Genomic DNA, 27,723 nt, shown 5'->3' with positions numbered 1-27,723 from the left:
CATCCACACCCCAGGGGTTGGCACGGACAGGCCAGAGCACAACTCAACACACAAGACGTGCCAGGCACGACCTTGTGTGTCCTTGGGGGGCACAGCACAGTTCTGGGGTGGGGCTGGGGGTGCTGGGCCCCCTCCTCACCTTGCTGTTGACACAGTAGGGGTGGTAGCACTGGGAGCACTGGGAGCAGGCGAGCAGATGCCCCTCGGCCCCGCGCCCGAAGCTGCCACACACCACGCACATGTCCTGAGTGGGGGGAGAGGTTGTGAGTGAGGAGACACAGCTGGCAGAGGAGAGACAGAGTCTGTCCCACCCTGTCCATCTGTCCATCCTGCCATGCCCTGGTTACCTGCATGAGCACAAACTTGTCAGTGTTGGAGAAGAGGACGACTGTGTTCTGCATGGTGTCATCATCGTCCTCATCCTCCTCCTTGCTGGGTGAGCTCTCCACGTCAGCGAGCTGAGGACAGAGAGGGAGGCTCAGCACTGAGGACACCCTCTCTGTGCAGTGTGAGGGCATCAGGAAGATGCAGGGCCAGCAGAACCCCTCCCCAGGGGGAAGCCCTGTACCTGCCCTGTTTTTTGTGGTGAAGCCCCCAGACTCAGCAAAGGCACAGGCATGAGACCCCATAAGACCCAACCCACCCCACATAAAGGCCTCAAGTCTTTCCATGGGAGAGATGATAGAGAAGGGGATGGGGGAGACTCTCAACAGCTCAAGGATTCCCTGGACCCTCCCTGCCCCAGCCCAGCCTTACTGCTAAGGTGTCCACAGACGAGGTGGTCGACTTCAGGCGTGCCCGACCTCGGCCCCGGCCCCCATGGGAGCCACCTCGGGGGCGTCTCCGCCCTGGGAAGCTGCTGCTGCGACCCTGTGGCCAAGGGGAGAGGGGAGTTACAGCACTGGGAGCAGTGGGACCCCCCATGCCAGGGCAGCAGAGGGGCACTGCCCCCATCCCACCCCACCAGCCCACACTCAGCCCTCGCCTACTTGCTGCCCAGTGAGCGGGCTCAGAGTGAGGGGTTCCCCCATAATTGTGGTGAGGGGGGGTCTCCCTATACCTGCTTGACACGGGAGCGGCCTGGGGAGCTGCGGCGCCGGCTCTTGTCCCCGTCCCCCTTGGCTGCTGGCTCGAAGAGCAGCGAGTCATCGGTCTCAGCACCCAATGGCAGTGACCCGGTGTCCTCCTTCTGCAGGCTGGCATCAGCCGAGGCTGGGCCCAGCTCAGGGGACAGAGACCCCCCACCCTCAGGGTCTGGGGACCCCAGCAGCGGCTCCGAGCCAGGGAAGCTGCTGCTCGTGTCCCCCTGGCTCAGGTTGGAGATCTCGTTGAGGATGTCGGGCCGTGGGCGCAGCGCGGGGGGCTCGGGGCACCCCTCGTCCCCGTGGCTCAGCAGCTTCTCGTTGGTGGTGCACACCTCCATGGGGGTCTCAGGGCCCAGCTCCTCTGGTTCCAGGAGCAGGGGGGACCCCGAAGGGGACCCCTTGACTTCAGGTTCCCCCCCAGCCCGGCCTTCTTCCAGGGCATCCTCCTCGCTGAGTGGTGGGGAGCTTCCACTGGTGCCCTCCCTCTCCAGCCTCGGTGCTTCTTCTTCCTCCTCTTCCTCCTCCTCAGGCAGGCTTGGGAAGGGCCCCAGCTCGGGGGCTGGGCTGCCCTGGGGGGCATCTGCAGGGGGGCTGGCTGGGGACTCCCCCTCAGCACCGGCCATCTCCATCTCCTCATCCTCAGGGGGCTCGGCGGGGGCCAGGGTGACAGCAGGGGAGCCCAGGGGTGGCGGTGGGGAGCCAGGGGGGTCGGTGTCCATGGCGATGCCAGGGCTGCCAGGGGGCTCAGGCAGGGCTGGCGTGGGGGGCTCGAGCACCTCGTCCTCCTTGGCATCAGGGGAGGGCGCTGGGGTCCGTGCAGGTGAGATGGCACGGAGAGCTGGGAGTAGAGAGGGGAGGAAAAGTGAGATACCACAGCCCCCCCAGAGACACCCACCCCCCTAATCCCAACCCTGGTGTTTCCCCAGACCCACCTGGGGGAGCTGAGGGTGGGGGTGTCATCTCAGGGGGCAGCGAGGGCTCTGGCTCCAGCTCCATCTCCTCCTCAGGGAGCACCTCTGGAGCCAGGGCTGGCGCTTCCTCTGCCACTGTCACCTCAGGGAGGAGACCTGGGGGATGGAGATGGGGTGAGGGAGTGTGGGGGTCCCCTCCATCCCCCTGTGCCACCCAGCCTGGCATTGAGAGGTCCCAAAGTACCCCAAGCAGGGCACCAACATATGAAAAGAGAAGGAATAGAGGAATCAGGCAAAGCCAGGGCTGGGAGAAGCCACAAAAAACATCCAGAGGAGGGAAAAGAGGACAGTGAGAAGTGCCCAGATTACCTGGTGGTTTCAGGTCCTCCTCGGGGGGCAGCTCGCTGGGGACCCGCTCTTCAGGGGCCAACTCAACAAGGGGGGGCTCTTCAGGGCTCAGCTTCTCGGGGGGCAGCGCTTCAGGAAGGGGGTCCTTGGGGAGCAGCTCGATGGGGGGAGGTTCACTGGGGGGCAGCTCCTCAGGGGGTGGCTTGTTGAGGGGCAGCTCATCCAGGGATGGCTCACTGAGGGGTGGCTCTTCAAGGGGAGGAGGTTTGGGGGGTGACTCGTTGGGGGGCAGCTCGTCAGGGGGTGATTTGTCAACGGGCAGTACTTCAGGGGGGGGCAGCTCATGGGGGGGCGACTTTTCAAACGCTGGTTTCTCAGGGGGCAGCTCAGCAAGGGGAGGGACATCGAGGGGCAGCTCGTTGTGGGGGGGTTCACTGGGGGGCAACTCCTCGAGGGAGGGTCTGTCAGGGGGCAGCTCAGCAAGGGATGGGGTCTCAAGGGGCAGCTCCTCACAGGGAGGCTCCTCGGGGGGCAGCAGGAGAGGAAGGGGCTCCTCAGGGGGCTGCACTTCAGGAGGCTGAATGTCAGAGGGCTGCGTGTCGGAGGGCGGCTGATCGAGGGGCAGCTCATCTGAGGGAAGTTCTTCGGGGGGTTCTTCACTGGGGGGCACCTCCACAGAGGCCAGCTCGCCAGGAGGACACTCAGCATTGCCTGGGGGAGCCTCCTTGGGGTCTGGGGATGCCTCTTGGGGGTCTGGGGGTGTCTCCTTGGGGTCCACGAGGGGCGGCGTCTCCTCATCACACCCCACAGGCTCCAGCTCAGGTGGGGGCACGGGCGCATCCGTCGAGTCCCTGGGGACAGGGGACTCTGACCTGGGATGGGGGGACCTGGGTGAGGGGACAGCACTCAGGCCACCCTGTGCCCCCACCCACAGAGGGCCTGAGCCCCCTCCAAAGCAGCACCCCCATCCCCACTCACATCTGGGCGGGTGGGTCAGGCTGTGGTGAAGGTTCTGGCGCCGCGGGGACATCGGCCGTGGCACGGCGCTGCTGGCAGTCCCCACACACCTCCGAGCCCGGGGACCACTGGCAGCTGGAGCTGGGGTGCTGGCCACAGTCTGAACAGACCCAGCAGTTCTGGGGGGAAGCAGAGATGTGTCAGGGGTGCAGGGGGGGCAGGCACAGCGTACCCCAAGTGAGAGCAGGACATACCTTGCACTTCCAGGAGCCGGTGGGGAGGCCCTGGGTGGCTGGTTCCGTGCAGGAGCTGTGGTAGCCCTTGTCACACGCCTCGCACACCAGCATGGCAGAGTCCTGGCCGGGCTGCCTGTAGGGCACAGGGGAAAGTGAAGGCTGGGACCCCTTCTTGAGTGCACACCCCCCTCCCCAGCGCGGGTCTGGGGGCTCACCTGCAGGTTTGGCACACTTTGCACTGGGGGCACTGCCAGCCCGAGCGCTTGCGAGGCGTCAGGGAGATGTTCAGGCAGGCCCCGTGGAAGTGCTGCCCGCAGCTGGTGCAGAACACCAGGTCCTGCAGCTCGCCCGGCCCGCTGCACACCGAGCACCGCGCATCCTCTGTCAGGCACGAGAAAAGGGGGTCAGGGCCGCCTGCTCGTGGGGTCCCACCCTGCTGGGAGCAGGGCAGGAGGCTCCCAGCACCCAAGGGTGGTGTCCCCAGCCCCACGCACCCATATCCACGGCCTCAGCCACGTGCTCGGGGCAGAGCAGCCGCAGGGTCTTCATGGACTGGAAGCAGCCGCTGGCAGCGGCGCAGGGGAAGTGGTAGAGGCGGGAGCAGCCGGCGGCCGCCCGGCACGGGATGGTGGCGCCTGCCCGCCCGCAGCGTTCACATTTCTGTCAGCAGAGGAGTCCAGGGGGTCAGTGAGTGTGCAGCAAACCCTGCCATCGCCCTGAACCCCCTTTGGGATCTGCTCACCTGTGAGATCCCTGAGAAAACAGCTCTGGCCACGCCAGCCACGTCCGGCCCCGCACCGGCCGCCCAGGCCGCACACCAGTGGTGCACCCAGCAGTGCCCTGTGGGGAGGGGGAGTCAGGGACAGCTTGGAGACACTCAGGTGGCAGGATGGGGACACTCAGGTGGCAGAGTGAGGACCCTCATGCCATGATCACACTCACCGGTCGGCTCGAAGAGCTGCACTGGCGTCACCCCCTCGGAGAAGCCAATCTGTGCCAGGCTGTCACCCGCCAGCTCTGGCTCTGGGGGGAGCTGGCTGGGCCCTGGGGGAGCCCCTGGGCCGGGCCCATCAGGGGGCTCGTGCCCCCCCAGCCGCTCGGGCCAGTCGGGCACCGGCTCGAAGCGCTGCAGCTCCCGCTGCCCGTGTAGGCTCCAGTCCCCACAGTTGCAGAGGGCACAGCGGCGGCCCAGCGGGCTGGAAGGGGACCACGGGGTGTCAGGGACATTTAGGACACCTTTGATAGCTCCACACCACCCCTGAGTCCCCCACCCTCACCTGGCAGCCTCGGGAGGTCCCTCCGTGCCCGCGTTGTCCGGTTCTGGCCCCGCAGAGGCTCCTTCGGGGGGTTTCAGGGGGTCCCCCTCGGCGCTGCCCATCTCCTCTGAGGCCATGACCCCATCGGCTGTGGGGACAGGGGTGTCACCACCACAGGGCAAACAGGGCCAGGTGCCCAAAGTCCTGCCCACCCTGGCAGGGTCTCTGTCCTTGGCTCACCTGGCACGGCTGCGTCCTTCTCCTCGCTGGGCACCTTCTGTTCGTCCATCCTGCCTCCGGCGTTCCTGGGGGGCCACAGCTGTAGGGGGGGGACACCCGTCAGCACCAGGGATGGTGGCACCTTCCCTGGCACCCTGCAGCCTCCCTCTAGCCAAGGGACAGGGCAGCATCTTCCCACTGCGACCCCAAACACAATTTATAGGCTCTGGCACTGGGAATGTCCCCCAGGAGCAGGGGGTGGCACCTGCCCCACAGGGGTCCAGGAGACCCCCTGGCCTCCCCCATCACCCTCTGCCCACCAGGTCCTCCCCAAATCCAGTCAGTGCCACCCAAACAGATCTGGGGCAACCAAACCCCCGAGTGACCTGGATTAAGGGGGGAGTAGTGACCCCGACTCTACCACACACCAGCACCCCAAGGAGTCACCGAGACCCTGAGGAGCCCTCAGGACCCTCCCAGCAAAGCTGGGACCCCCACGTGGGGAATATTCATGGGAATTCGGGATGCAGCAAAAAAACGGGGTCCCCACCACCAGCACCTGCCTGTCCCCCCATTTCCTCAGGCCCAGCACCGACCCCGCACAGCACAGAGAGTCCCAGGATGGGAACGGGGGGAGACTCACCCCAAAACACGACCCACAAACCGGGGATGGGGTCCCGCAGCCGCCCCCTCCCACTGCTGCCTCAAGCGCACCCCAAAAACCCCGGAGGGCTCCAGCACGGCGGGGGCAGCGAGGGAGACCCCAAACCGGAGCACGGGGCATGCAAGGGGGGACCCGCGGGCACCGGGGGGGCCCCAACGGAGAGTCCGGGGCACCGGGGAGGGGGGGACGCACCGGGGCAGCGCCAACCGCCCAAAAACCCGGGAGGGTCCCGGCCGCGGGGTAGGAAGCGCCGTGTCCCACCGAGCACCTCCCTGCCCCCGGTTCCCGGTGGGCCCGGGGCTGTTCGGGCCCTCCCCGGAAAGGCTCCGGGGCCGGGGGGATTCGGGCCCTCCCGGGAAAGGCTCCGGGGCCGGGGGGGCGCCCGGCCCGCACCCCCCGGTGAGCCGAAACACCACGCGGGGACACCACCCCCTCCACACCCTCCCCAGTGCTCCCGGGCCACGCTTCCCCCGCTCCCCGGTGCAACCGGGGGGTCGAACCGGCCAGGCCCCGATCCCCGGCCCACCGCGGCCTACGCTGGCACCGGCACCGGGCCCCGAGCGACGGGCCCGGCCGTAGCTGCGCTAAACCCGCCCGGGCCCTGCCGGTACCGGACACAAAGGCGTGGGAGCCGCGCTCGGGGCCCGGCCCCGGTCAGGCCTTACCGGGAGCGGCGGCACGGCGGAGGCGGCGCGGCCCGGAGCCGCACGACCGCGGGGCCGCTCCTTCCGGGGCCGCCGGGGCCCGTCCCGCCCGCGCGGGCCCCACGGCGGGGCCGTTTGCACCCCCGCGCCCCCCGCCCGGTGCTCACCCCCGCGGCCGCCCTACGCCGACGGGCCTCGGGGCGCGGGGCGTTCGGTGCTCCCCGGCGCGGCCATTTCCAGAGGAAAGTAGGTCCCGCCGCCCGCCCCCGCCCCGCCCCGCCCGCCCCGCCGGGGCCGCCGCCGCGCTGGGTCCTAAGGGGGAGCCGCGGAGCGGGGGGCGCCGCCGCTCCCGCACTACTTTGGGCGGCGGGGGCTGCGGGCGGAGGGAGACGGTGCGCGGCGGGCGGGCGCTGCGGCCGCGGCGGGGGGGGGCGCGGGGGGTGTGACGGCGCGCGCGCGGCCGCAGCGCACGCTGCCGGGCGGGGCGGGGGGGGGGGGAGATCCCTCCGCCGAGCTTAACCCCGGCGGCGCCGGGGCGGGAGCGCACGTGGGCACCGAGGGGGCGGGGCTAGAGGAGCCAGGCTCCGCCCACCGCACCGGCACCGCCACCGCCGCCGGGGATGGATGGATACAGGGAGGGCTCCCGGATCGCGAAGGGAGGGTGGTATTCGGGATCGCCCACGGTGTCCCGGGCCGGTGTCTCCGTTATCAGTGTCCGGTATCAGGGTTCCCCGTAGGAGCCCACGGGACAGGTCCCGGTGTATCCGGAAGAGCTGTTGTGTCCACTGCCGGTATCCCTGTACCGGTCCGGGAATCCCCGGTAACAGCCGACGAGCCCGGTCCTGGGGTCCCCGGTCGCAGCCGACGAGCCCGGTCCCGGTCCCCGCTCACCGGCACCACGTGCTGCTGCTGAGCCCCGGTCCTGCAGCACCATGCACGCCCGGTTCCGGTATCCCCAAGGGGTGCACGGGGCCGGTACCGCCCGTTTGGACCCTGAACCCCCCCGGGGAGGGGTAAGGGGGGGTCAGACCCAGGACCCCTGCGAGCCCAAACCCCCAGACCCGGCGATCTGGGAGGAAAATTGAGGGGGTGCAGCCCCACCCTGGTCCCAGCACCTCAAAAACACTTCATGCCCCCCCCAAGCAGCTCCCGTTCCTCTTTACCACCATAATTGTGTAATTAGCACCAATTAGCCCGACTGGGTGGAGATAAGCCTCAAGGGGAACCGCAGCCAGAGCCCCCCCCACACGCTCACAAAGTTCTCAGGGTGAGAAATAGGGGGGACAAGGCTGGAAAACCCCCAAAAATCCCAGTGAGGCTTTTGGGGTGCTCTGTGCCATGAGGAGGGGGCGCATCCAGGGTTGGAGGGAGCCTCCCCCCCCAGCAAGGAACAACCCCCCCAATTCAGGGGTTTAGAGACAAAACAAAGTTGAATTGTTCCAGCCCCGACTCCCACGGGTCCGGGGGAACAACACCCGCATTGAGCCCTGGCTGCCCGAGCAGGAGCGGCCCCGACCTGTCCTTGTGGCTGTGGGGGGGACAGCAGAGAGCCCCCAGCCCGCTGGGAGCCCCACAGGCTGTGCAAAGTGAGGGGCTCCCCACAAGGAGGGTCCTGGGGAGGGGTCTGTCCCACCCCAGGGGTCACAGCACTCTGGTGGATCTGCCACACGATTTATCCAGCTCCTCATGAGCTTCATGAAGTCCCCGTGGTCACCTGAGGGTGAGGGGACATCGGTGGCAGCACATCGGGGCTCCAGGTGGGCTCTGTGCCCCTCACCTGGAGGAAAATGGCTCCTCACACCTCCACCAGCTTCTTCCTTTCATCTGTCCTCACCTCCCAGCTGGGAACACGGCAGGACAGACAGATGTGCCAGTGGGACACACAGACACACAGGTGAGACCCCAGACCCACCCAGACCCCTCCTCACCTCTGCAGGACCCAGAAAACCCTGGGACCCCTCCCCAGCAGGGGCAGCACCGGCCGTGTCCCCCCCCAACTCACCTGGGAGCTGTGGGGACAAAGGGACATCGAGCCTTCAAACCACCGAGGTGTCCCCCCTGCCCTCCAATCTCAGGGGTCCCTCAGGGAATGTCACCAAGTGGATCAGGATGGAGCCATGATGATGATGATGGAGTGATGGGAGACCAGCAGCCCCACAACACCCCCAGACCCCCCAAACTGCCCCAGCATCAGACGGAACTCCTCCTCGCCCATCACCCCCACCTTGGAGGCTGCAGGGGGGCACCAGCTCAGGGGGGGCTGCCTGGGACCCCCCAAATCCTCCCCTCAAGGCTCAGACCAGCTTCCATTTCACTCCAGGGGCACCTCAGCCCCCAGCAGAAGGTTTTGGGGTACAAGACACCCCCAAAGAAATGGGGACAGCGCTATCCTCATCACCCGGGGTCCCACAGGGGGATCAGGAAGAGAGACCCCTCCTCACCCACCCGGGATTTACTGCTCTGCACCGTGGGCTCACAGCCCAGGGAGGTTTTACCGGATGGGGGGGACACAACACTGGGCTCGGTTCTCTCGGTATCACCCGAGGGAGGGGATGGAGAACCGGGAACCCCTCCCGTTGGGGCTCCAGGGGGTCCCGGGGAGGCTGAACACAGCCCCAAACCCCCACCCGGGGTGGGCTCCCACCGTGCTGAGCCCCTCCGGTGCACCCGCCGTTGCCGGTAATCCCTAGTGGAGCATCCCCGCTCTCACGTACACCCCGGAAACGGATTCCCGGAGCCCGGGACACCCGCAGGCCGAGTCGCCCTGCACGGACCCACCCGGTGCTCGGTAACCGGGGATGAGAATTTGGCGGGAGGGCGCGGGCGGGCGCGGCAAACAGCGCAATAAACGTGCCGGGGGGGCGGGGCCACCGCCACTACACTGGCGGCCGCACGTGACCACAACACCGCCCGCCCGCTCCCATTGGCTGCGCAGAGCTGATAGGGGCGGGGCCAAGAGGCCGCGCATGCGCTTTAGCTGGAGCGGCTCTCCATTCATGAAAAACGGAGGGAAGGGCCGTGGCCACGTGGTGGTCGCGAAATTGAGCGGGAATGGGGAGGGGGGTGTGAAAAATGCGGATTTTATCCTTGGCTTTTCGCAAATATTCAAATGAACGTTATATGTGTTGTGTCAGAAAGTTTTGCTGTATTAATTCTCTTAAGTAGTGCATTAAATATAGTGTTAGGTTATGTGAAAAATGCGGATTTTATCCTTGGCTTTTCACAAACATTCAAATTAATGTTATATGTGTTGTGTCAGAAAGTTTTGCTGTATTAATTCTCTTAAGTAGTGCATTTATAAATATAGTTTTAGGTTATAATGTCAAAATAGAAACTATACTATATAGAATGTGAAAAATGCAGATTTTATGATTGGCTTCTCGCAAATATTCAAATGAATGTTATATGTGTTATGTCAGAAAGTTTTGCTGTATTAATTCTCTTAAGTAGGGCGTTAAATATAGTTTTAGGTTATGTGAAAAATGCAGATTTTATCCTTGGCTTTTCACAAATATTCAAATGAATATTATGTGTTGTGTCAGAAAGTTTTGCTGTATTAATTCTCTTAAGTAGTCTGTTAAGTATAGTTTTAGGTTATAATGCTAATGTTAAAATAGAAACTATGCTATGTAGTATATTTTTTTCTAAAAGACTCGCAGTGAGATAGTAGCCAGAGGACACCGAAGTCTTTCAGAGAAAGAGAATTTATTGCTCCATTATCAGGAGAAACAAACTTCTTCCCACCTTGCTTAGGCAGGAAGATGCTGTTAAGATTGTGAGAAAGAAGTTGATGCTGTCCAGACAGAATCCTGTGTTTGGATGGAATTTATGCATCATGGATGAGGTGTATGAATATGCAACAGGCTGTTGCTTTTAAGGGTTAATCCTCTGTTAGTGTGGGGCCTTTTTGGGGTTTATTTTGCCCAGAAAAAGGTATCTAGGCTGTCCATAACTCTTTGTTTCTGTTGGGCCAGAAAGTCCAAGAGGAACCAGGGACCCCCAGAGCCCCAGGATCTCAAACCCCCAGCCCAGACCCTGGGATGCTCCAACCCCTCAGGACCCCCAGGGACCCCCAAACCCCTGGAATGATCAATTCCAGCCCCTCCAGACTCCCCAACCACAGCTCCAACAGGGAAATAGGGCCATAAACTTTCTTTATTTTCCCAAACAATTAAATAGTAGTATTTCTTCTAATTTTTTGGTTGTTTTTTTTTTTTTTTTTTTAACTGAAGTGGTTAAAAGCAGGCTGCCCCCTGCCAGAGCAGGCAGGCATGGGGGGACATTTATATTACCATTTATAAATAGAAAAATAAAACTCTCAAGCAGGGTGGGTTAGCAGTTAGCATGGTTAGAGTTGGACCTGGCACGGGGTGCCCATGGCAGACACCCAGTGCCCACTGTGGGTGACAGGGACACTGTGGGTGACAGGGACTGACCCAGAGCAGGGGGACAGGCAGGAACTGCTGCCAACTGCTCAGTCTTGGGGTGTTTTTGGCTCGATTTGGCCCCCAGGGCAGGGTCTGGTGCTGCCTGGCTGGGGTTTGACAGGCACCAAGCCCACCCCAGTGGTAAATAAAGTTTTGGGGTGTTTTTGGCATCCTCCCAGCTGGATTTGACCCCCCTGGCTGGGGTTTCACCAAGCCCTCCTCAGTGGTTAATAAAGTCTTGGGGTGTTTTTGGCATCCTCCCAGCTGGGTTTGACTCTCCAGGGCAGGGTCTGGTGCTGCCTGGCTGGGGTTGGACAGGCACCAAGCTCACCCCAGTGATTAATAAAGTTTTGGGGTGTTTTTGGCATCCCCCCAGCTGGATTTGGCCCCAGGGGGAGTTTTGACCCCCCTGGCTGGGGTGTGACAGGCACCAAGCCCACCCCAGTGTTTAATAAAGTTTTGGGGTGTTTTTGGCATCTGCCCAGCTGGATTTGGCTCTCCAGGGCAGGGTCTGGTGCTGCCTGGCTGGGGTTTGACAGGCACCAAGCTCACCCCAGTGATTAATAAAGTCTTGGGGTGTTTTTGGCATCCTCCCAGCTGGGTTTGACTCTTCCTGGGCAGGGTCTGGTGCTGCCTGGCTGTGGCACCAAGCCCACCCCAGTGCAGTGGTTAATAAAGCAATAAATACCAGCGGGGTCTGGGCATGGAGACCCAGCCATGGGGGGCTCCAGGACACAGCACAGAGGCCACCCTATACCCCAGGCAGTGCTGAACCCCACCCTCCCCACAGCACTGGGGGTACCCCTATCCCTCCTCCCCGTGCCCAGGGCTGTGGCATCCAGTGTGTGTGTGGTGGCATCACCTGCCAGAAATGGGGGGCAGGCCCCCCTAAAGCTGCAGGGCCTCGTGGCCCAGCACGCCCCCGGCCAGCCGGTAGAGCAGGCGGGAGTACCAGTGCATGCCCACCTCGGGCACGGTCCCGTTGCCCACCTCGGGGTGGGCAGGCAGCAGCGAGAGGAGCCCGTGGAAGAGGCGCAGAGGGGCGAAAGCCCTGTGTGCCCAGCGGTGGCTCTCCAGCACCGCATAGCAGGATGCCAGCACCCCGTTAACCAGCAAAGTGCCCTGAGAGGTGAGGGGGGCAAAAACCCCCACTCCGTCCTCCCGAGAGACCCTCAGCACCCTGGTGGGGCGCAGCCCCTGCCCGCCGGCCCCGTGGGCCAGCACGGCGTCGCCCGGGCGCACGCGGCGGGCGAAGATGGGCAGGAAGGTGTCGGAGCCGTTCCCCTCTCCCCGAGCTGTGAACACCAGGTGGGACGGGGTGAGGAGCAGCCGCTGAGCTGGGCTGGCTGTCTCGATGGCCACGAAGGAGGCACGCTGGCCCAGGTCCCGGTGCAGGAAGAGCAGCACCTCGGTGGGCACCAGGCGCCCGCCCGGCTCGGCGCCCAGCACCCGGTCACCGCGGCGCAGCTCGGCCAGGCCCCGGTGCTCCCCGCTCTGCAGCGTCACCGTGGCGTGGCCGGGGAAGCAGCCACCGGTGCGGACGGCCAGCGAGTTATCTGGGAGGATGGAGAGAGTTCTTGGTGTCACCTCCACCTCCAGAGGGGAAACGGCGAGCGCCGGACCCCCAAAGCACCCCCAGGAACAAAGGGGGTATTTTGATTTTTCCTGCGTGCAGCTCCTGAATGCTGCAGGGCCCCTTTGTCCACCCTGCACTGACGCCCTTTGTTCCGGGCTCCAACGGTGACATTTATGGCCATTTTCACTTACTGTCAATTGGCACTTCTGGGCTGGATGGCAACTGCTGGCTGGAGCAGCTGTGGGGCTGTGGGAGCAACTGTGGGGCTGTGGGGCTGCATTGCTATTCCCCTCACCAGGAGCTGAACCACAATTTTGTCTCCATCTGGCCAAAATTTCGAGGGGAAAATGAGGTTTTCGCCAATCAGGGGGACAAGTAGGACAGGGGGAGCTGGGCTGGGGTTGACACCAACCAGAGCAATAATCCCCCACAGATCACTTTCTGTCAATTGGCACTTTCTGGACTGGATGGCAACTGCTGGCTGGAGCAACTGTGGGGCTGAACCAGGAGCTGAACCACAATTTTGTCTCCATCTGGCCAAAATTTTGAGGGGGAAATGAGGTTTTTGCCAATCAGTGGGCCAGAAGGAGCTGGGCTAGGACTGACACCAACCAAGCAATAATCCCACACGGATCCAGAACATCAAGGAGGAGTTGCAGGGGCTGTGAGCTGGGATGTTTAAGGGAATTACAGCCCCCTGCCCTGGTGGGGGGCAGGAGCTGAAGGTTTTCTCCATCTGGCTAAAATTTAGAGGGGAAAGTGAGTTTTTTTTCAATCAGGGGGCCAGGTAGACCAGGGCTGGGGCTGGCACCAACCAGAGCAATAATCCCACACAGATCACTTTCTGTCAATTGGCACTTTCTGGACTGGATGGCAACTGCTGGCTGGAGCAACTGTGGGGTTACATTGCTTTTCCCCTCACCAGGAGCTAAACCACAATTTTGTCTCCATCTGGCCAAAATTTAGAGGGGAAGGTGAGGATTTTGCCAATCAGGGGGCCAGGAGGAGCTGGGGCAAGACACCAACCAGAGCAATAATCTGGATGTCAAGGGGGAGCAGCAGGCTGGTGAGCTGGGATGTTTGAGGGAATTACAGCCCCCTGCCTGGTGGGGGACAGGAGCTGAGCCACAATTTTGTCTCCATCTGGCCAAAATTTAGAGGGGAAAGTGAGGATTTTGCCAATCAGGGGGACAGGTAGGACAGGGGGAGCTGGGCTGGGGCTGACACCAACCAGAACAATAATCCCACACAGATCACTTTCTGTCAATTGGCACTTCTGGGCTGGATGGCAACTGCTGGCTGGAGCAACTGTGGGGCTGTGGGGCTGCATTGCTATTCCCCTCACCAGGAGCTGAACCACAATTTTATCTCCATCTGGCCAAAATTTGGAGGGGAAAATGAGGTTTTTGCCAATTAGGGAGCCAGAAGGAGCTGGGTTTGGGCTGACACCAACCAGAGCAATAATCCCACACGGATCCAGGACATCAAGGGGGAGCAGCAGGGGCTGTGGGCTGGGATGTTTATGGGAATTACAGCCCCCTGCCCTGCTGGCAGCCCCTTCTGCTGGTACCTGCTTTGACAGAGACGTGGATGTGCGCCTTGGACTCGTAGTAGACCCAGTCGAAGCCGGCCTCCACGGCCAGCCGTGCCAGCATGCCGTACTTGTGGCGGTCACGGTCGGACGTGGTGATGTCCAGAGCTCTGCCCTCGTAGTGCAGCGAGTCGGGGAGGTGGTGCCCATCTTCATCCCAGCCCTCCGTCACCCTCAGCTTCACCCCCGGCCACATGTTCATCACGGCGATGGCCAGCGAGTTCACCCGCTCCTTGCAGCGCTGTGGGGACACCGGTGTCACCCTCGGCGTGACAGACAGACAGACACACACCAGGGCTGTCCCCAAAGGGGCTGCCCCCACCCGGGGTGCACAGAGGGTCACGGCCAAGCTGCCCCCGGGGCTGGGTGCGGGTTGAACTTTAACGGGGTCCCGTGATGAAGCTGCTCTGCTCAGCCGGGCACAACGGGCACGGGAGCGGGACGGGCACCGCGACGGTGTCACCTTCCCCGCGGCCACCGCTGTGACTGATTAACCTGCTGGGGGGGCTGTGAGGCAGAGCTGGGGGCGGCTGTCCCTGAACCAGCCCCAAATCTGGGCTGACGGAGAGCAGGGCGGTTCCGGGGCGCCTCTCCCCATCAGCATTGGGGTGCAGGGGTCGGAGCCGCCCCTGTCCCCCCCCCCCCCGCATTTGCTGATGTCACAGCGTCCCTCGGTGCCCCAGTGTCCCCCCCGCCTCCCCCGTTCAACAAAGCGGCTCCGGGAGCGCGGGGCCGCGGGGGCGGAGTGCGGGGCGCGGGCCCGGCCGTGCCGGGAGGGGGGGCAGGAATGCGCTCGGCCCGGCCCGGCCCGGCCCGGCCACAATAGGCGCCTTCCAGCCCGGAGCTGACCTCAGGCCCCGGGAATGCCGCCGCGGCCACAAAGGGCCCTTTCAGCCGCCCGCAGCCCGGGCCGGCTCCGTGCCCGCGGCTCCGCCGTCCCGGCCCCGCCGCCTCCGCCGTCCCGGCTCGCGGGAGCTGCCGGCGCCGCCTGGACCACTCTCAGCATCCCCCGCCGCCATGGCGACCGCGGGGCCGCCCCTCGCCATGGCAACCGTGAGCATCCCGGCGGGCTCGCGGCGCGTCCCGGGCTCCCGCCGCCCCGGTTCCCCCCCGAGCAGAGAGAGGGGTACCGGGGCTTCCCCCTCCGCGCTGTCCTTGCGGCGCTGCCGGTACCGCCGGTGCCCCCGGTGCCGCCCCGTCCCGTTAATCCCCGACAATCCCGCCTCGTCCCGGGGCTCCGGTGCTGCCGCGCCGCTGCCGTGGAAGGGAGCGGGGCACCGGGGCGAGGTACCGAGGTACGGCACCGGGAGGGACCCTGCGCCCCGGGAGGATCGGTGCCGCCCGGGAGGATCCGTGAGCCCCGGCACGATCGGTGCGCCTTGGAGAGCATCGGTGGCGACCGGGAAAGCTCCGTGAGCCCCTGAGCGCGTCGGTGCCGACTGAGAAATGTTCATGGGCCCCGTCGAGGGTCGCTGTGATCCCGCCCATCCCCCCCGCCGCCCCCCACGCCCCCGCGCCCCCGGGAGCGAGGCCGGACCGGGCCGGGCCGGGCGCAGCCCCCACCTCGGTCATGAGCCGGTCCGCCCCCGTGTTCTCCTCGTCCTTGAAGATGATGTCGGGGTTGTAGTTGGGCACCAGCTCCCTGAAGCGCTCCGAGCCCCGCAGCACTTTGCCCTCCGCCTTCCCGCTCGCCCCCAGCGTCTGCTCGGGCACGTTGGGCACGAACTGCTTGTAGAGCAGAGGCGAGAGCTGCCGCCGCCCCAGCCGCCGCCGCCCCACCGGGCCCCGACCGGGGCCGCAGCCCAGCACCGGCGCGGCCAGCAGGGAGGCGGCGAGCCCGAGCAGGACGAGGGCGAGCGGCCTCCACCGGGGCATCCCGCCCGCCGGGCCCCGCTGCCTCCGCGGCTCCCGCTCAATCAGCGGGGGCACGGGCGGCCGGGGCGGGCATGGTCCCGGTGCGGTGGCCCCGGGGTTTTTAGTTGGTCGCGGTGCCAGGGGCGGGTCGGCGCCGTTTCCTTCTCACACCCACGGTCCCGGCGCTGCTGCGGGATCCGTGGCCGCTCGGGACGATTGACCACCCCCCCCGTACCCCCCCCGCCGGTGCCGCCACCCACTCGGAGCGCCGCCGGTTGCGCGCCCACGGTGTCAGCACCCCCTCCCTGCACCCCGGTCCCGACACAGCCCCAGCCTTAGGGAAAACCCTCGCGGAACGGTGTGTCAGCACCGGGCACCGGCATCCAGCTCCGGGCACTGCCCTGGCACTGGCACCGGTTCCTAAAGCTGCCCCGGGACCGGCACCGGTCTTGCTCCCCGTTCCCGTCTAAATCCCGCGTTCTGGTGCCGCCTCCTCTCCGCGGTCCCTGCGCTGCTCTCCGGTACCGGAACCCTCCCTTATCCCATCCGAACGCCGCGATTCTGGTCCTGGCACCTCTCCTGTCACCGCCTGCTGGGACCGGGGACCCCTCACTCCCCGTCCCGGTCCTTCTCCTCCTCCCGCTCTCCCCGGGGACCCCTCACTCCCCGTCCCGGTCCTTCTCCTCCTCCCGCTCTCCCTTGCACCGAGGATCCTCCTTATTCTAAGGCAGTGCCGCCGGTGTCCGCACCTGCTCCGTCCCCTTGGCACAGCCCCGCTCCCGGGACCCGCTCCCTGGCACTACCCCGGTCCCCTCTGTTCTGTCCGACCCACGGTCCCGGTCCCCGTTCCTGGCCCAGCCCCCGGTACCGGCTGCCCTGGGTGCTGATCGGCACCGTGCGCCGCCCCGGCCGGGCTGCCCCCACCGCGGCCGCTCGGCTCCGCCGCTGGGCAGCCCCGTCGGGCCCCGCCTCGGAGCCGGCCCCCGGGAGCGGCGGCAGCGGCGGTCACATCCCCCGGGGCCGCCCCCACCGGGCTGCCCTGCCCCGGCCGGCCCCGCCGCGCCCCGGCACCGGGGCACCCCCGGAACGGCACCGGCGCACGCCCAGAACGGGACCGGGGCATCCCCGGAACGGCACCGGGGCACCCCCAGAGAGGGACCGGGGCACCCCCTGAGCGGCACCGGGGCTGTGCCAGGGGTCCGGGTACCGCCGAGAACGGGGCTGGGCTGCTCCGGGACTGGCACCGGGCTCCGACAGTGCCATGGGCACCCCCGGACCGGCACCGGGACCGTGCCTCCGGCGCTACCGGCAGAGCACCCAAGGGCACTGCGGGCCCCGGCGAGGGCGGGAGGCAGCAGCGGGGTCGTGGAAGGTCGGGAATGACTCGGAGGGGGGGGTCCCGGTCCCCTCCCAGCTCCCCCGCAGCCCCGGTGCCAGCCCGGGGTGACTGGGAGGGGAGCAGGTCGCGGGGAAATCGCGGGCACCGATGGCCTCATTTCCTGCAATATAAACCAGGCTTCCTGCGCTTCCTGCTCGGCCCCAGCCCGGGGGGGGGCGGCCGGGGGGGGCCTGGGCCCCCCATCCCTGCCATGGAGGGGCGGGGGGCGGCCTGGCTCGGCCCCAGGCGGGGCAGGATGGGTGGGGGGCCGGTTCCCCCGGTTCCCGGGGCAGTTTCCGTTCCGGCTGCACGACCCTCGGTGCCAGGAGGTGAAGCCTCTGCTTTGCCCCTCATGTGGGGGAGCTCAGCCCGTACCCCAAAGCCTCCCGGAGCCCCCCAACGCCCCCGAGGTCAGCAGGCAAGGAGTTGCCCTCGCTTGCAGCCCTGCCTGGAAGAAGCTCGTTAACCCCAAGCAGGAAGAGGGTTAATTATGTCCCCATAGGGCCCATAAGGAGGGGCAGGACTGTGACCCCCCCTCCAAGGCAGGGACACCCCACCCCTGCCCCTTTCCTACTCAGCCCTGCCCTTGGGAGGAATAAAACCCCAATATTTTTATATAAAAAACCAGTCACTATTTATTTCTCCAAACAATTTCTGTTGTAACAGACCCAACATACACGTGAGGAACTGGAGAAGGGGGGATTGTCCCCTGCACCCCAGGCCTCCCCATTAGGGACCCCCAAAGGCCTCAGGGTGGGCAGGGGACAACCAGTGTCCCCCTGCAGCCCCAGAGTGACACAGGGGTGGGGTGTGGAGTGGCTCCGGGCACAGGACAGGTGGGGCAGCATTTAAAACTCAACCAGACCCCAGGGAGCAGCCAGGGGAGGTCGGGGTGGGTGGGGGATCCCAGCCATTGTTGCACGAGGTATGTAAATGGGGGGTGGGGTGGGGGGGCTGCAGCCAGCACAGCCTCGGGGGGACCCCACCCCCCTTGGGGACGTGGCTCAAGGCCAAGGCTCAGCAGCACAAGAGCTGAGACAGAGCAGGAGGGGCAACCCCAAAGGTGTCTCAGCTTTCCCTGAGGGGCTCTGATGTCCCTGAGGCTCCAGGCGCTGTCAGGGCCAGCTCTGGGGCTGGCAGCCACCCTGGTGGCCACCACAGTGAGGAGAGAGGAGGGGGGGGACACGTCCCCGTCCCCCGCTGTCCCCCAGCCCTAGCAGGGCTTGCTGCGGGTCCTGCAGCGCGTCACGGGCAGCGGCAGCTTGTGCAGACCTGGACACGGGGAGAGCGTGAGAGCCAGGCTGGGGCACAGGGGACACCCCAGCAGCCACCCCTGTGTCCCCATGTCCTCACCAAAGGCACGGATGAGCTCGGCCTGCACTGCCCAGGAGACCCTTTTGACCAGGCACAGCGTGGTGAGCCCAGCAAAGCCCATGTTGTACAGGAAGACAATGTAGAAGTTCCCCAGCCAGTTGAAGCGGCCAAAATCCCCCAGGAGGTCAAAACGGGTGATGCCTGCACAGGGTGGGGGTACATTGGTCAGGGCACCCCGATTTTGGGGTCACCCCCATGCAGGCATCACCCTGATCCCTCTGGGAGCTCACCCAGTGTCCTGGAGAAGACAGGCAGGGCTGAGCTGAGCACCAGCAAGGAGACACAGTTCCCAATGATCTGGGGAGAAGGAGGAGGTTTGGGGAAGGAACTTTCCAGATGCCAGGGAACCACAGAGAGGTCCTGCCTGGCACTGTCCTCCCATGTGGGAGGGACACACAGAGTAGGGAAAGGGTCTTGCACCCCCACAGGAGCCCCCCATCCCCACCCTGCTGCTCCCACCTTGGTGAGGGGGGTGTCCTGCCTCTCTGGCAGCAGCCGAGTGAACAGGGGGGAGCTATAGAAGCCCACGACAGAGGAGAGCATTAGGTAGCTGCAAGGAGTGTTAAGGAGGAAAACAGGATGGGCTGGCACTGCGAATAATGATGGGGACACAGGGGACATGGCTGGGGACACAAGTGCCCGCCTGAAGGATACAAAATGAGCACGACCTGCAGCGCAGCTCCAAAGGAACCAAAGATGGAGAAGGAAACCTGGCCCAGGGACGCATCCTGCGGGAAGAGGAGGGAACAGGTTGGGGAGGAATGGTCCCCAGAGCTGCCAGGGACACCATCCTGAGCTGTGCCATGCCTCTAGGCGGGTAGGGGGATGCTCCTTGTAGGTGGGTACCTGGATGCCCCTTGGCATGGCAGCATCGTCCAGCAGCAGCTCCAGGACGTGGAAGCAGACAATGAGCACAGAGATGCCCTGGGAGGAGCAGGGAGGGACTGAGGGCGGTGCTGAGGATGGGGACAACACCCCCAGCTCCCCTGAGAGCCCTGAACTCACTGTGAGTGCCAGGAGGCCCAGCATGGCCAGGGGGTAGCCCAGGTTCCTCTGCCAGGGCGATGCTCGGTGCCGCAGCTCTGTGGGGAGGAGGTGCCCACGTGAGAGAGGGGCACAGGGCAGGAGATTGAGGGGGCAGGATGGGGGGTGCCAGCCCCCAGCCCATCTCCCTCCATGGATTTCCAGTGCCCAGTTCTCCCAGGGCCAGGCTGGAGGGCACCCAGTGTCCCTTTCCCCCAGCCATGCTCCTCACCCAACTTCCTCCTCTTGCTCCGGATGGCAAAGAATTGCTCCCGCAGCATCTCCATGTCCAGATTCAGCCAGCACGAAGCTGTGCCTGCTGGGGAGAGACCCAAGGGGCTCAGGAGGGATGAGGTGGGGTACAGGGTCCCCCAATGCACCCCGTGCCCCCCTTTGCCAAGCAGCAGCACCCACCAGAGCGGATCCTGTGGGACACAGCGGCTTCCTCAAACCTTGTGCAGCTCAGCTGCTCATCCAGGTCCTCCAGGAGCTGCAAGGGTGGGTGAGGAGCCTGTGAGTGGCTGCTGGGCTGTGTGGATGGCAGCCCTGGGGGCAGTCACCCCCAAATCTGGGGCAGAGGGATTGTGGGGTGACGCCTTACCCGGGGTTTCACCAGCAGCTTCCCAGTGACAGCGAACATGGTGGAGAGGCCAAAGGGGGTGCACACTGTGGTGGGAGGAGAGGCTAAGCAGGAGGTGTCCCATCATCCTACCCCTCCCCACACCCTCAGAAGGATCCTGGAGGCTTCAGCCATGAGCCATGACCCCTCCAGACCCCATTTGGACGGAGCAGAGCCTCGTGAGGACACAACTTACACAGCAGCAGCAGGACACCGAAAAGCGAGATGCAGGAGTAGAGGTAGGGCAGGTAATATTCCCAGAGATCTGCAGAGACAGCAGGATCAGGCCAGTGACACCAGAAACCCCTTGTTCCACTCAGTGCCAGGGTCTAGAGCCCAGCTCACCCACCGTAGAGTGACTGGCGACTGGCAGCGTCGTTGCCCACGATGGCAGAGGCCACCCAGACCATGCCCAGCACCAGCAGGGTCAGCAGCAGCAGCACCACCGAGGTCTCGTACACCCTGGCCATGATGCCCTGCAGGAGCTGGGTTAGCAGGGACTCACAAAAGGGGGGACAGGGAGGGGGACAAGTGCAGGATCACCCACCTTCTTGGATCCTGCAAACCCCTCTGACTCGGTGAAGAAGTAGGCAAAGGGCATGAGGAAGACCAGGGACATGTTGGAGAAGAGGAAAACCAAATTCCAGAGGCCTGGAAGAGGGGGGACAGCATGGGGTGAGCTCCCAGGCAGGGCAATGCTGACCCCACAGATTTTGGGGACACCCCAGGGTCACCCACCATGGATGAGGGAGCCGTTCAGCCACTGGATGTAGTAATTCTGGGGGAAGGAGAGCAGCACCTCGTTGCTGATGATGGAGAAGGGCAGGAGCAGGACAGCACCCAGTGCCACAGCCAGGGTGAAGGTACAGAGCCCCAACCTGCCACAGGGACAAGAATCACTCTGGGTTAGGGTCCCTCTGGCTGTCACAGCCCAGTTTTACCCCCCAGCACCACCAGCACATAGGACATGGTGTCCTGGCTGAGGAAGAGGATGAGGAAGGGCACAAACAGGAACTCACGCAATCCTGTTGACAGCAGCGTCCTCGTCATCGTGAACTGTGGGGACAAAATCCCAAACCAAAGGGCTGGGGGAGAGGCAGGGCTGCCCAGAGCATCACTGCCTCCCCCTGCCCAAGTTCTCCCCTCTCCAAATGCTGCAGAAATCCTCCCAGGGAATTCTGGCTTTGCTCCCACCTAGGGCAGCAATTGGTGTCACATTAATGGTGGGACTGGGGATGCTGGGGGAGGCCAAAAGCAATGAGGAAGAGGAAGAACCCTTAGAGGATGAATTTGGCTGTCAAGGGCTGCCTGGCTCTGGCAGCTCCCACTCTCTTACCTGCTGTGAAATCCGTGTGCTTCTTAAAGTGGGTTATGATGAAGTGGCAGAGGATGTAGAGGCTGGCAAAGAGCAGGGCACAGATCTGTGGGCACAGGAGCGTGGGCATGCCCTGAGGGGATGCTGCCAGCCCTGGGGCTTGTCAGCTCCACCCTATTTGTTTTTCCACTCCTGGTTCCACCCCACTGGTGTGCTCAGACCTCTCTGTTCAATGGGCACTGCACCCAGGGCTCACACATGGGTGCCCACAAGCTGGCACAGCACCCAGACCGGGGTGGGGGAGCTGAAAACCCACCCAAGATCAGCCCGTGCTGGCAATTCTGTGACCCCGTGGGACATCCCTGATCTGCTGGATCCCACAGCCCTGGCCTTGCTGGCAGAGCCACGAGGACAGCCTTGAGTCAGGAGCCAAGGACATCTGCGGTGTCCCTGCTGCCCCCGCTGGAACGCCGAGGTCAGGCCAGCGCAGGCGATGTTCAGGGAACACGGCGACCTTTCATCCCTCTGGGAACGCGGCAGGATGAGGAAAGGTCGCCTGAATCCTCCACCTTGGCACAGGTGCAGCGGGAAGCAGCTGTGGCACCGCCCTCCTGCCTGTCTAGGGGTGCTCTGAGCCCACCTGAGGTGCCCAGGATGTGCCAGTGGGGTGCCAGGGAGCCCCCAAAGCTGGCCCAGCTCTGCGCTCTCGGAAGGGCAGCACCCAGCAGGTCCTTCTGCTCCTGCTCCCACCCAGTGAAGGGTCTCAGGCCACAGATTCCCTCCTGCCATGGGCTGTACCCCACAAACCGATGCTCTGCCTGGTGGGGGGACCCCCAACTCCTCTTCTACTCAGTGAAGTTGGGCTGAGTAAGTTTTGTCTGCCAAACCAGGAGCTCCTGGCTGAGATGTAGCACCCCAAGATGGATGTGTAGGGGCTCCAGGGCCACCAGCTCTGCCCTGTAGGCACCAAATGTGACTGTGCCAAGGTGGCCTTGGCACTGTTGGTCACAGCCCCCTTGGCTGCTGCGTCCACAGCACCCCCAAGGCCCCTGGGAGATGCCAGGACCGGAACATCCAGGTCATCCCCATCCCGGAGCAGAGGAGCAGAGGAGCAAACCCAGCTGTGTCCGAGGTTTAGGGGCTCTGTAGGGTCCTGCTGGCCTGGGGACAAGGACAGAGCCAGGAGCCCGGCACAGGGCTGGCCTGGCTCTGACACCACCACAGCACTCCCAGCCCTCTCAGCACGACGGGAGCACGGCTGGGACTGCTGGAACCGGCAGAGGGGTCGCGGCAGGAGCTCAGGAGGGTCCAGCCCTGGCACCCCGATATCTGCTGGGCACATGCGGCCGCGGAGGCTCTGGCCCGGATAAGAGCGGGGTGTGGAGCCCTGCCACAGCCGTGCGATCCCCACGGTCCCATGGAGAGCTGCGAGCTCCCAGCCACCCTCCCACCTCTCCCCGCCACACCGATCCCTTTCCCCGCCGCCCCCGGGCACTCACGATGCACTCGCGGACCCTCTCGTGGAAGAGCTGCTCCCGCACGGCCAGCGCGTCCTGCTCCACAGGGGCCATTCTGCGGCCAGCATGGCAGGGCCGGGCGGCAAGGCCGGTACCGCCACGCCGCTCCAGCCGCTCCGGTACCGTTCCGGTAACGCCGCTCGGAGCCCGCCGGGTCCAGCCCAGCACCGCCGTTTAGGCCCCGCCCCTCCCGTGGCCACGCCCCCTACGCGCTACAAAGTATCCGCTCCCTCACGGGATGAACGGCCAGGCAGCCCCCGCCCCCTGCCGCCTATTGGCTAAGAGGCTTGAATGAGGCGGAGCTCATTGGCTGAAGTGCGGCGCGCCGCGCGCTGATTGGCGAAGCCCGCCCGCCGCCGCTCCCACGGGCCGGCGGCCCCAGTGCAGCGACCGGAATTAGGAGCAGGGATGGAGTTAATCCCGGGCTGGGGATAATCCCGGGTGTGTTAATCACGGAGGGGGGCAGGGCTGGGCTGCCGAGCGCTGGGGGCACCCAGCAGGGCACGGCCCCGCTCATAGGCAGCACATGAAGGAGCACAGCAGCACGCAGGGTGAGGCCCCACCCTGTGGAACCCAGCGATGTGGGGGCATCACCCCCCCAGCCCTGCTGGGCAGCTCGGGTAACAGCGGTACCATGCCAGCTGCCTGACTGGGCACAGACAATAGGGACAGTCTGTTCCCATGGGACGGGGCCAGCCGGCCCGGGTGAGAGCGGGCACTGACACAGAGGGTTTGTATCCGACACAGCGTAGCTTCTCTTAAAGCCTTTTATTCACAGACACGGTAAAATCACAGACACATGGAAAATCTGCATGATCACATCCGAGAGGGCAGCACAACCCTGGCCGAGCCCACGGAGCTGAACCCCACGCAGTGCACAAGGAAGCTCAAGTGTTTGAAGCAGACATTTCGTGGACATGCGACAGCGACAGAAGGAACCCAGTTTAGTATTCTTCCCCTTCCTCCTCTCCCTCCCCTTCCACAGAATCCACCCCCACCTCCTCATAATCCTTCTCCAGGGCTGCCATATCCTCACGGGCCTCCGAGAACTCGCCCTCCTCCATGCCCTCCCCCACGTACCAGTGCACAAAGGCCCTCTTGGCGTACATCAGGTCAAACTTGTGGTCCAGGCGGGCCCAGGCCTCGGCGATGGCCGTGGTGTTGCTCAGCATGCACACAGCCCTCTGCACCTTGGCCAGGTCGCCGCCGGGCACCACCGTGGGGGGCTGGTAGTTGATGCCAACCTTGAAACCAGTGGGGCACCAGTCCACAAACTGGATGCTACGCTTGGTCTTGATGGTGGCGATGGCGGCGTTGACATCCTTGGGCACCACGTCCCCGCGGTACAGCAGGCAGCACGCCATGTACTTGCCGTGCCGAGGGTCACACTTGACCATCTGGTTGGCCGGCTCAAAGCAGGCGTTGGTGATCTCAGCCACCGAGAGCTGCTCGTGATAAGCCTTCTCAGCAGAGATAACCGGGGCGTAGGTGGCCAGAGGGAAGTGGATGCGGGGGTAGGGCACCAGGTTGGTCTGGAATTCTGTCAGGTCGACGTTCAGGGCTCCGTCAAAGCGCAGAGAGGCCGTGATGGAGGACACGATCTGGCTGATGAGGCGGTTCAGGTTGGTGTAGGTGGGGCGCTCGATGTCCAGGTTGCGGCGGCAGATGTCGTAGATGGCCTCGTTGTCCACCATGAAGGCGCAGTCGGAGTGCTCCAGGGTGGTGTGGGTGGTCAGGATGGAGTTGTAGGGCTCCACCACGGCTGTGGACACCTGCGGGGCTGGGTAGATGGAGAACTCCAGCTTGGACTTCTTGCCGTAGTCGACAGAGAGGCGCTCCATGAGCAGGGAGGTGAAGCCAGAGCCGGTGCCACCGCCAAAGCTGTGGAACACCAGGAAGCCCTGCAGCCCTGTGCACTGGTCAGCCTGAGAGGTTGGGAAGGGGAAAACAAGACCAAACTGTCAGGAATTCTGAACTTCAGCTGTTACTGAAGTTGCTCACTTGCCCAAGAAGACACATTATTTCCCACAAGGATTTCAGAATTTTGGGGCACCGCTGTCCATTCCACTTCCAGCCACAGCACCCTGTGATCCAGCATGACCTGCCCTCAGGAGAAGGGACCCCTTCCTGCCCCCTCCCTTCAGCTGCTGCCTCCTATGACCCTGGCAATCTGCTTGGGGGAAGGGGCAATCCACAAGAGCTGCCCCAGCAAGAGTTAAATACTCGGCACAGCTGCTCATACATAAGCAGTTGGTCAAGCAGGATCAGCATCCAGATCAAGGAGAAACCTCACATGACCTTAAAAAGGGGTAAAATAAGGTTTTCCCAGGGATTGAAATGACACAGAGTCCCACAAGCCCCATCACACCCCTGGAACCTGCCAAGCTCAAGGTGAACATCCTGTGCTGGTGGGGCTGCAGAGCCTTGAATAAAGGGATTCAGGTCAAGGGGAAGGCAAGGGGCTGATCATGATCACTGAGAGCATCCAGACCCCATAGGGAGCCACGATGTGCTGCAGGCTGACACAACAAATCCATCCAGATCCTGGAGGCACAACAGCTCCAGCCAGGAAGGTATGGAGTCTCTCCTGGCAGAACCCCACTCTCTGCCCCAAAGTGCTGATGGGCTGAAAAGCAGCTGCCCAGGCACACCCGGAGCTTCCCTTTGTCCCCACATCCCCCGCAGGGACAAACCCACCCCACGGGACCTGCATCCCCCAGCGCCCCTACCAGCTTGCGGATGCGGTCGAGCACCAGGTCGATGATCTCCTTGCCGATGGTGTAGTGCCCGCGGGCGTAGTTGTTGGCCGCATCCTCCTTGCCCGTGATCAGCTGCTCGGGGTGGAAGAGCTGCCGGTACGTGCCCGTGCGCACCTCGTCTGCGGGGACAGCCCCGGGCCCCGTTAGCAGCCAGCGCCCGCCGCCAGCGCCCGCCCCGCCCGCCGGCCGCCCCCCGCGCGCTCACCGATCACCGTGGGCTCCAGGTCCACGAACACGGCCCGGGGCACGTGCTTGCCGGCGCCCGTCTCGCTGAAGAAGGTGTTGAACGAGTCGTCCCCCCCGCCGATGGTCTTGTCGCTGGGCATCTGCCCGTCGGGCTGGATGCCGTGCTCCAGGCAGTACAGCTCCCAGCACGCATTGCCGATCTGCACGCCCGCTTGGCCCACGTGGATGGAGATGCACTCGCGCTGTGGGGGCACACGGCACTGGGTCACCCCTTCTGTCCCCCCTAGCACCCATCGAGTCGGAAAGGGTCTCTCCTCAAGGCTGGATGGGGGCAGACCCTGCCCCAGTTGCTCCCGTTGTGCTCAGTTTTGGGGGTGCCATCCCACTGCCCCTTCCCCAGGAGCCGAGACCCTGCACCAGTTGGTGCCCTTCACCCTGCACACCCCACAGAGCCGCGAATTGGGGCTCCTCAGGGTTAATGCTGCTCCCCACTACTCCCAATCTCCTATGAGACAGGAACACTGAACCCCCCTCTGCAGGGACACCCCTATATCCCAGGGAACATCTCAGTGCGCTCAGCTCTGGGGGTCTCATCCTGCCGCTCCCGGGAGCTACAACCCTGCCTTCGGTGGGATGAAGAGATCTCACAGGGCCTCAAGCTCAGCACCCCCAAACCCCACTTATGCCCTACTGCCACCCCAACGAGGGGCTGAGCTCTGCTGGGGCCACCCAAGATCCGACGAGCGATCTGTGGGGTGACATCCGTGCTTGGGAACAGACCGCAGCCACCTGTGAGGATGCCACCACCCCGCAGCTGCCACCATCTGCTCCCAAATGGCGCCCGGGGAGGACATTTTCCAGCCGGGCAGCCTGGGCAGGGCGAGGTCGGGAGGAGGAGGAGGAAGAGGAAGCTGAACGCAGCAGCAGCTGACCCGAATCGGCGGGGATGGGCCGGTGGCGTCAGCCCCGGAGGGTCGCGCACATTCCCGGCCGCTCCCTGCACATTCCCCACCTGCTCCCCGCGTTCCTCCCGCCCGGGCCGGGGGCAGCCCGTGGTGTGGGGGGGTCTGGAGCGGAGGGTGACCCCCATGAGCCATGGAGGGGGATGGGCATCACTGGCTCGGGTGGGGGGAAAAAATGGAATTTTGTGTTTCGGGGCAGAGTGAGGTTGTGTGGGGGGCTGGGTTTAGGATGGATTTAGGGGGGAAGGGTGGGTATGGGGGGGGCGGGGCTGTGCCCAGGGCGAGGGGCGGGGCTGTGCCCCCGCCGCGCGCCTTCCCGCGCGCGGGAACGGTAACGGTCGGGCTGACCCCGCCCCCAGCGGTGGGCTACCGGAGACCACGTGCGACCACCGCAAGAGCGCCGTGACCTCCCCACCCTCGCCCCCCCAAGAGATACTCCCTCCATCAAGGACCTCATCCTCCATCCCTGCTCAACACCCCCATCCCCTCCTCTACCCACCCACGTCCCCATCCGTGCCCCCCATCCCCTCCCAACTTCCCGACACGGTGGCCCCCACCCTTTTACCCCTTTGCTTTATTCCCCTGCCCCCGAAATCTCCCCCCTGCCACTTCTTCCCCCTCCTCTCCTCACCTCCCCTCCGCACCCAATCCCCCGCACCCCCAGACCCATCCACGCTCCTCCTTTCCCCCTCCGTTCTCCAGGACCATGCCCCGGCATTTTGCAGCCCCTTCCCCTCACCATGGCTGCGGCTCGGTTACTCGTCCCGACAAGCAAGGAATCGACGCAAGTACCAGCTACCGCCGCCCCCGGGCGCCCCCCTA

At 64.4% G+C, this 27,723-nt stretch overlaps 4 protein-coding genes across 9 annotated transcripts in view; all 4 read right to left on the bottom strand.

Annotated features, from left to right (window-relative positions):
- The window catches only part of KMT2D (lysine methyltransferase 2D), a 30,667-nt gene extending 24,115 nt beyond the window's left edge, over window positions 1–6,552 (bottom strand). For all 6 annotated transcript variants that reach the window (XM_054294147.1, XM_054294151.1, XM_054294152.1 and 3 more), the window contains exons 1-15: window positions 6,488–6,552; window positions 5,034–5,112; window positions 4,815–4,941; window positions 4,480–4,733; window positions 4,280–4,377; window positions 4,032–4,197; window positions 3,753–3,918; window positions 3,556–3,670; window positions 3,323–3,480; window positions 2,366–3,216; window positions 2,018–2,152; window positions 1,061–1,923; window positions 757–870; window positions 348–458; window positions 140–244 (exon numbers count right to left, since the gene is read on the bottom strand). In XM_054294147.1, coding sequence (XP_054150122.1) covers window positions 140–244; window positions 348–458; window positions 757–870; window positions 1,061–1,923; window positions 2,018–2,152; window positions 2,366–3,216; window positions 3,323–3,480; window positions 3,556–3,670; window positions 3,753–3,918; window positions 4,032–4,197; window positions 4,280–4,377; window positions 4,480–4,733; window positions 4,815–4,941; window positions 5,034–5,082 — 3,312 coding nt within the window. In that variant the 5' untranslated portion in view covers window positions 5,083–5,112; window positions 6,488–6,552. The remainder of the gene's footprint in view (window positions 1–139; window positions 245–347; window positions 459–756; window positions 871–1,060; window positions 1,924–2,017; window positions 2,153–2,365; window positions 3,217–3,322; window positions 3,481–3,555; window positions 3,671–3,752; window positions 3,919–4,031; window positions 4,198–4,279; window positions 4,378–4,479; window positions 4,734–4,814; window positions 4,942–5,033; window positions 5,113–6,487) is intronic.
- Window positions 6,553–11,635: 5,083 nt separating this feature from the next.
- Window positions 11,636–15,789, bottom strand: DHH (desert hedgehog signaling molecule). The gene is made up of 3 exons (XM_054294217.1): window positions 15,478–15,789; window positions 13,894–14,155; window positions 11,636–12,303 (listed from the first exon to the last, which is right to left on the bottom strand). The coding sequence occupies exons 1-3, from the start codon at window positions 15,787–15,789 to the stop codon at window positions 11,636–11,638; spliced, it is 1,242 nt and encodes a 413-aa protein (XP_054150192.1).
- A 2,570-nt stretch (window positions 15,790–18,359) lies between these two features.
- On the bottom strand, window positions 18,360–23,048 carry LMBR1L (limb development membrane protein 1 like). Its single transcript, XM_054294219.1, has 16 exons — window positions 22,977–23,048; window positions 21,499–21,583; window positions 21,182–21,218; window positions 20,901–21,040; window positions 20,710–20,813; window positions 20,512–20,638; window positions 20,359–20,427; window positions 20,145–20,209; window positions 19,958–20,033; window positions 19,776–19,859; window positions 19,526–19,602; window positions 19,367–19,444; window positions 19,175–19,248; window positions 18,980–19,070; window positions 18,751–18,817; window positions 18,360–18,661 (listed from the first exon to the last, which is right to left on the bottom strand). The coding sequence occupies exons 1-16, from the start codon at window positions 23,046–23,048 to the stop codon at window positions 18,360–18,362; spliced, it is 1,548 nt and encodes a 515-aa protein (XP_054150194.1).
- Window positions 23,049–23,747: 699 nt separating this feature from the next.
- Window positions 23,748–27,723, bottom strand: TUBA1B (tubulin alpha 1b). Its single transcript, XM_054294221.1, has 4 exons — window positions 27,641–27,723; window positions 25,959–26,181; window positions 25,724–25,872; window positions 23,748–24,919 (listed from the first exon to the last, which is right to left on the bottom strand). The coding sequence occupies exons 1-4, from the start codon at window positions 27,641–27,643 to the stop codon at window positions 23,939–23,941; spliced, it is 1,356 nt and encodes a 451-aa protein (XP_054150196.1). The 5' UTR covers window positions 27,644–27,723; the 3' UTR covers window positions 23,748–23,938.

Source organism: Melozone crissalis, unplaced genomic scaffold, assembly GCF_028551555.1.
Source record: "Melozone crissalis strain CALT ecotype California unplaced genomic scaffold, PUWL_Pcris_2 ptg000222l_1, whole genome shotgun sequence".
Classification (NCBI taxonomy): domain Eukaryota; kingdom Metazoa; phylum Chordata; class Aves; order Passeriformes; family Passerellidae; genus Melozone; species Melozone crissalis.
Note: the sequence above shows the minus strand (reverse complement) of the source record. Positions and strands in the feature narration are given on the sequence as shown.